This window comes from Cynara cardunculus (assembly GCF_001531365.2).
Source record: "Cynara cardunculus var. scolymus isolate 2C chromosome LG 1, CcrdV1, whole genome shotgun sequence".
In the NCBI taxonomy this organism is placed as follows: domain Eukaryota; kingdom Viridiplantae; phylum Streptophyta; class Magnoliopsida; order Asterales; family Asteraceae; genus Cynara; species Cynara cardunculus.
Window position 1 is genome coordinate 29,133,407 of NC_037528.1, and position 11,381 is coordinate 29,144,787.

Genomic DNA, 11,381 nt, shown 5'->3' on the forward strand with positions numbered 1-11,381 from the left:
ATATATATATATATATATATATATATATATCTGAAGATGATGACTCAACTCATCTACCAGCTCAGTGATGGACAAAAGAATCATCCTATTGATAAAAATTTTGGTGATCCAAATGCAGGTATTCAGACTCGACATGGTCTAGGTAATATATGTATTTTTTTCAAATTTATTTCTGTTCTAGAGCCCAAGAAAATCAATGAAGCCATCAGTGACCCAATCCAGGTCAGTGTATTGGAAGAAGAACTCACTAAGTTCGAAATAAACAAGGTATGGTACATTGTCACTCGTCCATCCAACAAAAGTATTATAGGCACCAAGTGTGTGTATCGAAACAAGTTGGATGAACATGGAACTGTAACCCGAAACAAGGCTAGATTGTTGCTCAGGGATACAGACAAGAAGAAAGCATATACTATGATGAAACCTTTACTCCAATGGCTAGACTCCAAGCAATTCAACTATTCTTAGTGTATGTTGCACACAAGGGCATTAAAATCTATCAGGTGGATGTAAAAAGTGCATTCTTGAATGGAATACTTCATGAATAAGTATATATCGAACAACCTCCAGGGTTCCTTGAACCCAAGTATCCAGGTCATGTGTATTGACTGGATAAAGCTCTTTATGGGTTAAAACAGGCCCCTCGTGACTAGTATGACACCCTTTCTTTGTTTCTCATCACTGAGAAAGTTAAACTTGGAAATATTGATCAACCCTATTTTTTAGAAAATTAAGGGTCGGTTCATTCTTGTTCAAATATATGTCAATGACATTATATTTGGATCCTTGAGTCCCTCTTTATGTGCTCGAATCTCTGAACGCATGAAGACAGAATATAAGATTAATATGATGGGTGAACTAATGTATTTTCTTGCTCTTCAGATTAAGTAATCTGAAAAAGGAATATTCATTAGCCAAAGTAAGTATGTTAACAATATGCTGAAGAAATTCGATTTAACCCAAAGCTCAGTTGTTAGTCCACAAAATGATCAATCTTCAAATATCTTCATGAATTCAATGGCAGATTCATATGAACATTCAAAAACACTTTGAGATGAGTTGAGAGAAAAAGTCAAACACAGTCAAAGTATATTAAATCTCTCAAATGAATGTAATACAACAATTGAGCTCTTCTCATCTAAAACACTACAAGACAAAGCTTTATATAGGGTCAAACAATAAACCCTTCTAGTCAAAGTCAAACATGCTAACAATATTATTATAGACAATTATAGACTTTCAAAACGAATACAATTTAACACTAAAATTCAGTCCTAACATTAGTTATGAAGACTCCCATGGCACCTCCCTTAACGCTGAACAAGGACCCAAAAGGGAAACCTGTAAATGTAAAAATTATTGCCTATAGGGGAATGATCGGCTCCTTGTTGTATCTGATAGCTAGCAGACCTGATATCATGTATTCTACTTGCTTATGTGCATGATATCAAGTTAAACCCAAAAAATCTCATATGATCGCTATAAAGCAAATATTCATATATCTTAAGGGTACACCCGATCTGGGTCTTTGGTGTCCCAAAGACTCAGGGTTCGATCTAATCCGATATTCAGATACTGGTTTTTCAGAATGCAAGATAGATAGGAAGAGCACTATTGAAGGTTGCCAACTTCTTGGAGGCAAGTTGGTAAGTCGGACAAGCAAGAAACAAAACTCAATGTTCACATCAACGCAGAAGCTGAATATGTAGCCCTTGGAAGCTGTTGTGCTCAAATCCTATGGATGAAAAATCAACTCAGCTACTATGAAATTCATCTATCAAAAATCCCAATTTATTATGATATCTCAAGTGCTATTGCAATAGCAAACAATCATCTACTTCCAAAGACCATACAAATTGAGATCAGATATCAAGTTATCAAGAGATCATGTCATGAATGGTCATATTGAACTTAATTTTATACTTACTGAGTACCAACTAGCTGATCTTTTTAAAAAAAAACCTTGATGAAACAAGGTTTAATATTTTAATCAGCAAACTTGGAATGTTAAACGTTGAGGATTAATATTCTTAGTGATAAGCATTAATCGGTATTATATGTGAAATGTTTTTAAATGTTTCTCAATTTTTCCCTAAACTCCCCTAAAATGTATCTTTTCTCCTAAGTTACATCTCTCTCTAAGTGATTCTTTTTCTAAGAATGCTTAAAATTATCACTGAACATTTTTCTTATTTAGTGAACAAAACGTGTTAAAAGATCAAAAGTTTATGAACGATCATATTTTTATGACGTCATTAAAATATTTTTGAATAAAGGACAGTTGTCTCGTGCGTCTCTGACACACGATTTCCATTGCCATTCCCATCCAATCAAAATCTCATGACGTGTTAAAATCATGATGGTAAATCTTTTCAAGAACCGTCATTTCTCTCTCTCCTCTTTTTCTCTCATCTCACCTATTAATATCACTCACATTCATCCTTTCAATCTTTATGCTCTCATACCTTCTTAAAACTCTCTCACTCTAAAAAGGTAAGAAAAGTCAACACACCAAGAACATGCACATGCTTTCTTTTCATGTTCTTCAATCAGAAAAGGTTTGTTATTACATATTTTGGTTGTTTCTTCTAAAAAAACTTGTTTGAATTTTCATCTTCTTAAAAATACAAACAAAACAGGTTGTAAAAACCATTCTTCTTCTTGGTTTAAAGTTTATAGAACCTTGTTTCTTAACCAAAAACCAGTCTTATACCAGTTCTTTTGGTGTTTGTTTTTCTTCTCTCTTAAAACTCGCGTTTTTGGTACATTTTGTATCAAAAACTATTGTTTCTTTGTTTTCTTACCTTCTTTCTTTCTTGAAACTTTTTTAATACCAAAAATGGCCGATGTATCTAATGTCCAGCTTGACCTCAAAGAGTGCACAATCAAGCCTAACAACCATCTTGCACTCCTAGAAATTCCGAGCAACAAATCACACATCAAGGAGGTTGATCATTTCTGAAGAACTTCGTGATTGCCTATGCTCTCCACTTCGAGGCCATCGCCATCAAGGAATACCTGACCAAATTCTGGTATACGTCTCAAGTAGTTCGATCGAGCAACTACAAACGAAAGGAGATCACCAGAATCTCCTTCAAAATTGATGATCTCTCTTCCATCTTTGGACCAGTGACGCTTCGCTTAGCTCTACAGTTCCTAAAATATGAACCTTACGTTGTTGAACCTTCGTTTGAAGAAATAGTGGAGTTCTTGGATGCCATCCACTATAACTGGCCAACAAAGAAAGAGTCCATTGAACCCAACAAATCTTTGTCCAATGTGGAAAAGAACAAGATGTTAACAATCTAAAGCTATCTCTCCTCTCACTTAATTCAGAGTATGGGTGGAAAGACTGGTGGCCAGGACCTGGGCAAGCAAAGTAGCCCTACATATTGGCTACTCCATGCTATACAAAGAAATCTAGATTATGCTCAGTTGATATTTGATGACCTCGTCATCAAGATCAACAAAAAAACAAAGGGAAAAAGTCATTCCTTACGCACGATTTCTTAGTGGGGTCCTCGCAAGGATCTTCAAGGAGAAATACCCCACTAAAGGGAACGTATCGCTGTCCAAGTTGGGTCAGAAAATCCTTAACCACATGGTCAAGGAGACAGGCATTGGTCTATTCTCAAGTATGTTTCCTTCTTCCTCTTCCAAATATAAAACTTCTTTGCATTCTGAAACTAATTCACTGATTTCACCTTCAGTGATACCCCAAAGTTTCATGCCCTTCTTTATAGAGACCATTTGAAGCCTCTTTTAGTCCTTCAAGAAAGGATAAGAAAGCCAAAAGGGTGAAGGCCACAACTCTGAGTGGAACTCTCAACAGGTTACCCTCATTGAAGTTGGTCTAAGCACCCAGACACCGACAACAACCTCCACCAACTCTTCTGCAACAACTTCTTCACCTGCAGTCGTACAATTAGATGCCTCCACATCAACCACCTCAGAGACACAATTCACTGAGAGTGCGATTTAGGGCTCGTCCATAGCCTTGTTGCTGTATAGGATCACTGCTTCTCTGCTATCAACAATTGCTTCCTCTTCTCCCTCATTGGTCTCTACTACACGCGTTGATGAGGCACCAATGGTTGTCCCCACTAGTGTTGAAGCCATAATGGGCATAGGACTTGAGGATGATACTCATGAGCAATCTCGGTAAACAAATGTTGATCCTTATGATAGCACTGACGACAGTCTCAGAGTTGATCCTTTGGACAACTTTAAAGGACCCTTAGGTAATTAATCTTTACCCACTTCTTCTTTCATTTATAACCATGAGCTCCTCAAAGCTCCATATTTTACTCTTGTATCTAATATTTCAAGTCCTTTTTTGGAGGAATCCTCAGCCAGTGATTACGATATGGCTGAGGATGTAAAGTTAATGTTGCCAGCCTTGGATACAGTTCTCACCAACGTCAAGACAATAACATCCAGGGTTGATGACTTACATGCCTCCATGTTCTCGACAAAAGGTCGAACTCTCCTCAATCAACGTTGAAGTCATAAATATGAGATATGAGGCTGCTAAAAACTCCAAAGTTGTTGCCTCTCTTCACCAAACCTTCCGATAGCATGGGGAGGAGGTGAACTTGAAGCTAGAACAACACACATATATGCTCCAACGGATTCTTTTGGTCGTCTAAAGCCTGCTTGCTCCAACTCCTTCTTTCCAAAAAGTTGATCGTCAAATGCTGGAGATGGTGACTGACTACACCAAAAGGTAGACATAGTCCTTCAGCAAGTTGGAGGCTGAAGTTTAACGACTACACCAAAAGGCGCCTCTCCCTCAATCTGATGCTCACAAAAGGGGGAAGTGATATGAGAACAAGAAGAGGTTGAATCTGAGAAATTAATAGCCGATGTTGAATGGCTCCTCAATGATGCTGAAATCCATCTGTCTACTTCAGTTTCCCATCTCGCTTAAGATGAGGATGAAGATGATGACGATGATAACGAGGACGATGTTGTCATCATCAAAAATAAATATGATGATGATGATGACGATGGTGATGAGGACGACTTCTGCATCCAACATACACCTACCTTTTCAACCATTGACGGTATCTCCATCTCGGAGCCATCATGGAAGGGGGAGACTTAGCAACAATAGTCTTCCTCTAAAGAAAACGAGAAAGCACAAGATGATGAGGTAAGTCTTAATTCTCCAAACTCTAAAGATCCATCACCTTTACCTCTAGTATGCATCTCTGAAACCATTCTTTTTTCTTCACCCAACAAAGAGCATACCTTTCCCTCTTCCATCACAAATGTTACTATAATTATTCCTTCGTCTCTTCACCTACCCCTCTTTCTCTCTCCATGTGATTCCTCACAAGCAGTAATGGATCCCTCATCTGAAGTTGATGATCATCTTCCATGGTTTGTCATGGATAAATCTGATGCTGAAAAAGATGAAGATGTTGATCTAATTCCAATATCCTCTAGCTTTCACCTTGTTACATCCGAAGATGAAGATGTTGATCTAGGATGATTCATATTTAGAGTTGCATCAAGGAGTTGAACTCTACCAGAGTAAAAATTCCTCTTTATACCTTTGGGGATTCAGTTTCCTCTCTGAGGACAAAAAGCAAGAAGCAATCCAGGCTCAAAAAGAGCTGGAGAGGCAACAACAACGGATGAAGGAAATTTTAGATCTTGCAAGGAGCCAAGCTATCGATACCTTAGCTGAAGAGAGAGTCACAAGAATCAATCCAATTGATGCTCAAGTGATTACGTTCAGAAAAGATGAAGAGGATAAAGCTAAAAAGAACTCACAAATGGAGAAAGAAGGTGGTATAGAGTGAAGATTGAGCTTCGTCTGAATGCTCATAAAATAACTGATGTAACAATCAGTGGAAAGAAGAAATACGGGAATGTGTTAGCTACCACTACCATCTTCAAGGATGATGGTAACTGGATAATTGATTGTCCATATTTCTTTTACAAATATGGTTTTCATGAATGGTTGGAAAAAAGACAAGCCATACAAAAGTCCAAGTCCAAATATAGAGATATGTTGAGAGTGAGCTGAACAAACTCTTTGATAGAGTTTCCCAAAGTTGTATTCATCCCTCCCCTGCAACAAAGGACTTCGAGAAGAAAAATGAACATGAAACAAAGTTCTCAACAGACTTGATCTTCAACATGTCCAAATACCCTGATACGTCTATATTGAATCTAACCTTCCTTCTACAGGTCCTTACTTCCTAGGGAGCGTAATCTTCAAGTCCAAGATCAGAATCTATTTCATTAACACTGACAGAGAACTGGAGGTCCAAAGATGCTTTAAACTAACCATTCCACCACTAGATCATCTTCTCTTTTTCATGACATACTATGAAGATGGCATGCTTGGAAGACTAATCGAAAGAAGAATAAGGAAGGACCCGCTCAGAAGAAGAAACGAATGAGCTGAAATTCCCTCTTATATAGATTCCTCAGATATATAGATCTTTTCTAATCAGTCCTTCAGTTTTGATAATTCATCATTCTTTGTAAACTTTATTCGTATTGTAATCCTTCAATATTATCTTAAATGAAATTTTAAATGAACTATTCCATCAAAATCTAATAAAGATCCCTAAAAACAGGAACTGGGACAAAAGCAACTATGAAGTCTATATTTTCCTTTCCGTTCATTGATTTTCCTCTAAATTACTTATCAGTTAACATGATTTTAATAATAGAATTTCTTAGATGTTTATCTATTTTTCTTGTAATCTCTTCTTACAACTTAAATAATTCAACCAACCACTTCCAACATTGAATAAGATCCCAAAAAAGACAGTAAAAGGGACCTGTACCTTACAAGTTCTTTTTCCACATTGAAACACACATCAATTTTCTTTTATGTTGCTTTGTCATCAACAAATATGGGGATATTATTGATCCAACTTCTCTCAGTGATTTGATGATGACCCTCTATACTTAGTGAAATATGTTTGTTCTACTTTGTTCAGTTTTAACGATCATCTCTGAGTCTATTCAATGATCGTTGAACATGTATTGTAAACTTCTCAAAGAACAAGTATTTCTCAAATACAAAACTCACACCAAATGAACCTTCAATAATTTCAAAGAAGTAGCTAAAGACAAAGACATAACAATTCATGATCTGAAGTGGATTCAATGATAATGAGAATGTCTAAATCAAAGTGTGAAATTTGATCAAGACTCAGCAAACACTAAAGAATATTTAGAGATGAATTAATGTCGGCGATCAAATGAATCTTGCTCCATAAGATTAGCTTTTGTCTTATCCTCATGCACAAAAAGAACAACCATATACCTCACACAGAAAAGTACACATACGGTGTTACTTTATTGTCTTCAAACATGCTTACCAACTTTGTGAAAGATGATTATTCAGATGCAGCCAGAAGTCTTCATATATGAAGACAAAGGACAAGCTCTCCACTAAAAGTTTGCCACGTGGCTTGTACCCTCTAACTTGCATTAAATGCATGGATATAAACAGCTAAAAAGACTCTTCTTCTCAGTAAGCACCTTCTTCTCCTTCTAACTCCCTTCTTTCTTGTTCTTATATCCTTCTGCGTGAACTGTGTGTTTTTTAGATTGTTTATATTAGGTCTTAACCTTATCTTCTTCCCCAGCAATCTATAAATTCTATATTGATATTCTTTTATCAATAAATCAATTTATAAAGTGAAAATTGTGTGTTTGTATTCACCCCCCCCCCCCTTCTATAAATTGTTACCTTTAAAACTCTTGTAGATCCATTTGGAACCAACAAAGATGGACTACGACATCAAAGAAGAAGGCATGGTAATAGAAGACAAAATCAAAGGGTTGGCGGGGGATTTAGCAATATAAAAATGAAAATTCCACAATTTCAAGGAAAAAGTGGTCCATAAGTGTATTTGGAATTGGAAAAAAAAAAGGTTGAACTCATATTTGATTGCAAAAACTATTCTAAGGATAAAAAGATAAAACTAGCTTCCACTGAATTCACGGAATATGCAATAGTATGGTGGGATCAATGGGTGATAAATTGAATGAGATATGGTGAGAGACCAATTTCTACTCTGGATGAAATGAAAGCGGTTATGTGCAAAAGGTTTGTTCCTTCTTATTATTTTGAAGACGTATATTGAAAAATGCAATCTTTGAATCAGGGAACAAAATCTTTGGAGAGACTATTACAAGGAGATGGAGAGTGCTATGATTCAAGCAAATGTTGAAATAGATAGGGAGGCAACCATGGCAAGATTTTTGAGTGGCCTAAATCGTGAAATAGCCAATGTGGTAGAACTACAATATTGCATGGAACTTGAGGATATGGTGCACATGACCAAGAAAGTTGAGAGGCAACTAAAGATGAGAAATACATTTTTAAGAGGGCAAACATCTAATTTTCCAGCCTTTGAGTAAGCTTAATGGGGGGGGGGAATCCAAGGCTTCAAATTCTTCTTCTTCAAAATCACAAAATGAATCCCTCAAAGGCGCAAAAGTGGACAAGGATAAAGGTATTGGTTCTACTCGTACTAAATCTCATGATATTAAGTGTTTCCACTGTTTAGTTTTGGGTCATATTGCATCACAATATCCAATAGAAAATCCATGATTCTTCATGAACGTGATGAGGTGGAATCTGAAACTGAAAAGAATGATTCCTTGGATGAGGAAGACGACATGGAGAAAATTGAGGCAGAAAATGGTGAATTATTGGTGGTAAAAAAAAAGCTTTGAACTTGCAAGTGAAGGTGGATGATAAACAACACCAAAACATATTTCATACACGATGTTTGATGCAAAACAAGTTATGTACATTAATAATCGATTGTGGGAGTTGTGCGAATGTCATAAGTACTAAAGTGGTTAAGAAGTTGAATTTGCACAGTTTAAAGCATCCACAGCCATATAAATTTCAATGGGTAAATGAGTGTGGGGAAATGAAATTCACCAAACGGGTATTTGATCTTCTTTTCCATTGGTCAATACAAGGATGATGTGATGTGCAATGTTGTTCCAATGCATGTTAGTTATATACCATTAGGGAGGCCATGGCAATTTGACCAAAGAGTTATCTATAATGTTTCTCATAATCATTATACTTTCAAGCATTATGACAAGAAAGTAGTTCTTGTATCATTATCTCCACCAAAAGTTCATGAGGATCAAATTAAAATGATCACTACAAGGCAAACGAGAGAGGCTGAAAAGAAAAATAATGAGAGGGGTAGATCGAGATAAAAACAAAGTGATGATAAAAAAAATAGTGATGAAAATGGGGAAAATAAAAGAGAGATAACCAAGTTGATTTTTTTTTTGCCAAATCGAGTGATAGTCAAGAGGGTGGTAGTTGAAAATAATAGAGTGATGGTTTTGATTTTCAAGGAGGCTTGTTTAAGTACTAATGAGCCCAAAATCTTCCAAGTTTTATTGTGAATCTTTTACAGGAATATGATGACGTCTTTCCGAAGGAAGAGCCAAGTGGATTATCACTTCTACGTGGAATAAGGCATCAAATTGATTTCATTCTAGGGGCTACTCTTCCAAATCATCCAGCTTATAGAGATAATCTCGAGGAGACAAAAGAGATATAAAGACAAGCGGTGGACTTATTGTCAAGAGGAAGGATTCGAGAATCCATGAGTCCTTGTGTTGGTCTCGTTATAGTGGTGCCTAAAAAGACTGGTGTGTGGAGAATGTGCACCGATTGTAGAGCCATCAACCAAATAACGACAAATTATCCCTATTCTATTCCTAGGGTAGATGATGTGTTAGATGAGTTGCATGGGGCTATGATTTTTTCAAAAATTGATCTTAAAAGTGGGTATCATCATATTAGAATAAGGGAGGGTGACGAGTGGAAAACTGCATTCTAAACAAAATCTAGATTGTATGAGTAGTTAGTTATGCCTTTTGGGTTAACTAATGCGTCTAGTACATTCATGAGATTGAAGAATCATGTGTTGCGTGACTTTATTGGTAAATTTGTTGTTGTTTAATTTGATGACATCTTGATTTATAGTAAAAACATGGGAGATCACATGATGCATTTACGTGTTGGTTTGGACACCTTGAGGAATGAATTATTGTATGCTAACTTAAAAAAGTGCACATTTTACATGGCTAAAGTTGTTTTTATAGGATTTGTTGTAACTGCCAAGGGAATTGAGGTGGATCTTGAGAAGGTCAACGCAATCCAAGAATGGCTTATGCCAACGACTGTTTCGGATGTAAGAATATTTCATGGGCTTGCTAGCTTCTACCGAAGGTTTGTTCATGACTTTAGCACCATAATCGCCCTACTCAATGAATTTGTGAAGAAAGAGGTAATTTTTCATTGGAGAGAAAAGCAAAAAGCTGCCTTTGAATATTGAAGGAAAAGTTGGCCTCTTCTCCTATTTTTGCATTACCAAATTTTGATAAAAGGTTTGAACTTGAGTGACACATGCAGGTGGGTAATGGGGATGTTTTAATTCAAGAAAGTCTTCCCATTGCATATTTTAGTGAAAAATAAAAAAGGGCACAATTAAATTATTCAGCATCTGATAAAGAGCTTTATGTTTGTCAAGGTCTATACAAGCATGGTAACATTATTTGAGACCAAAATAGTTTGTGATTCATACGGATCATGAATCTCTTAAGTATCTCAAGGGTCAAGTTAAGCTAGGTAGAAGGCATATCAAGTGGGTTGAGTTTATTGAGTCATTTCCTTACGTGATTAAATACAAAAAAAGGAAAAGAAAACATTGTGGTCGATGCGTTGTCAAGACGTCATAGTCTCATCACCACTTTAAAATCTAAACATCTTGGATTTGAATCAATAAAGGAAATGTATGTGGATGATTCTAATTTTTCTTCATTATATGTTGCATGTGAACATGGACCATTTGATAAATTTTTTAAGCATGAAGGATACATGTTTAAAGAAAAGAAGTTGTGCATTCCAAACTAATCTATGTGTGAATTGTTGGTGTGTGAGGCTCATGGGGAGGTCTGATGGGTCACTTTGGTGTTCAAAAAAATTTAGATGTTTGAAAGAACATTTCTTTTGGCCAAAAATGCGTGAAGATGTAAATAAAATTTGTGAAAGATGTGTAACTTGTAAACAAGCTGATAACTCTATTTTTAAAAGTTATTTCCTATTTATTTCCTCCATTTTTGCTATTATTAAATACTCAATTTTCTTGTTTTTCCCTTTTTATTCCAAAAAGTTATAAAAAGATGATGAACCACAAAGGAAGAGGTATTATTCCAAAAACCTGTATTTTTCTGACAGCACTGCCCACTGTAGCACTACTGTGGGATGTCTACAAGCCTTGTTGCTGCTTCTTGGGAAACGTGCAGCTTGAAGATTCAGCCAGATATTTTTCCCAGCTGTATATGAGTTGTCTTCCTTCTTCTAT

The 11,381-nt window shown here is 36.2% G+C and overlaps 1 protein-coding gene across 1 annotated transcript in view; it reads left to right on the plus strand.

The window, feature by feature from the left end:
* LOC112499664 (rRNA biogenesis protein rrp36-like) overlaps nucleotides 1–5,810 on the plus strand; it is a 7,427-nt gene extending 1,617 nt beyond the window's left edge. Inside the window, exons 3-4 of the mRNA XM_025103022.1 lie at nucleotides 4,012–4,161; nucleotides 5,573–5,810. Coding sequence (XP_024958790.1) covers nucleotides 4,012–4,161; nucleotides 5,573–5,810 — 388 coding nt within the window. The remainder of the gene's footprint in view (nucleotides 1–4,011; nucleotides 4,162–5,572) is intronic.
* The last annotated feature ends 5,571 nt before the right edge of the window (nucleotides 5,811–11,381 follow it).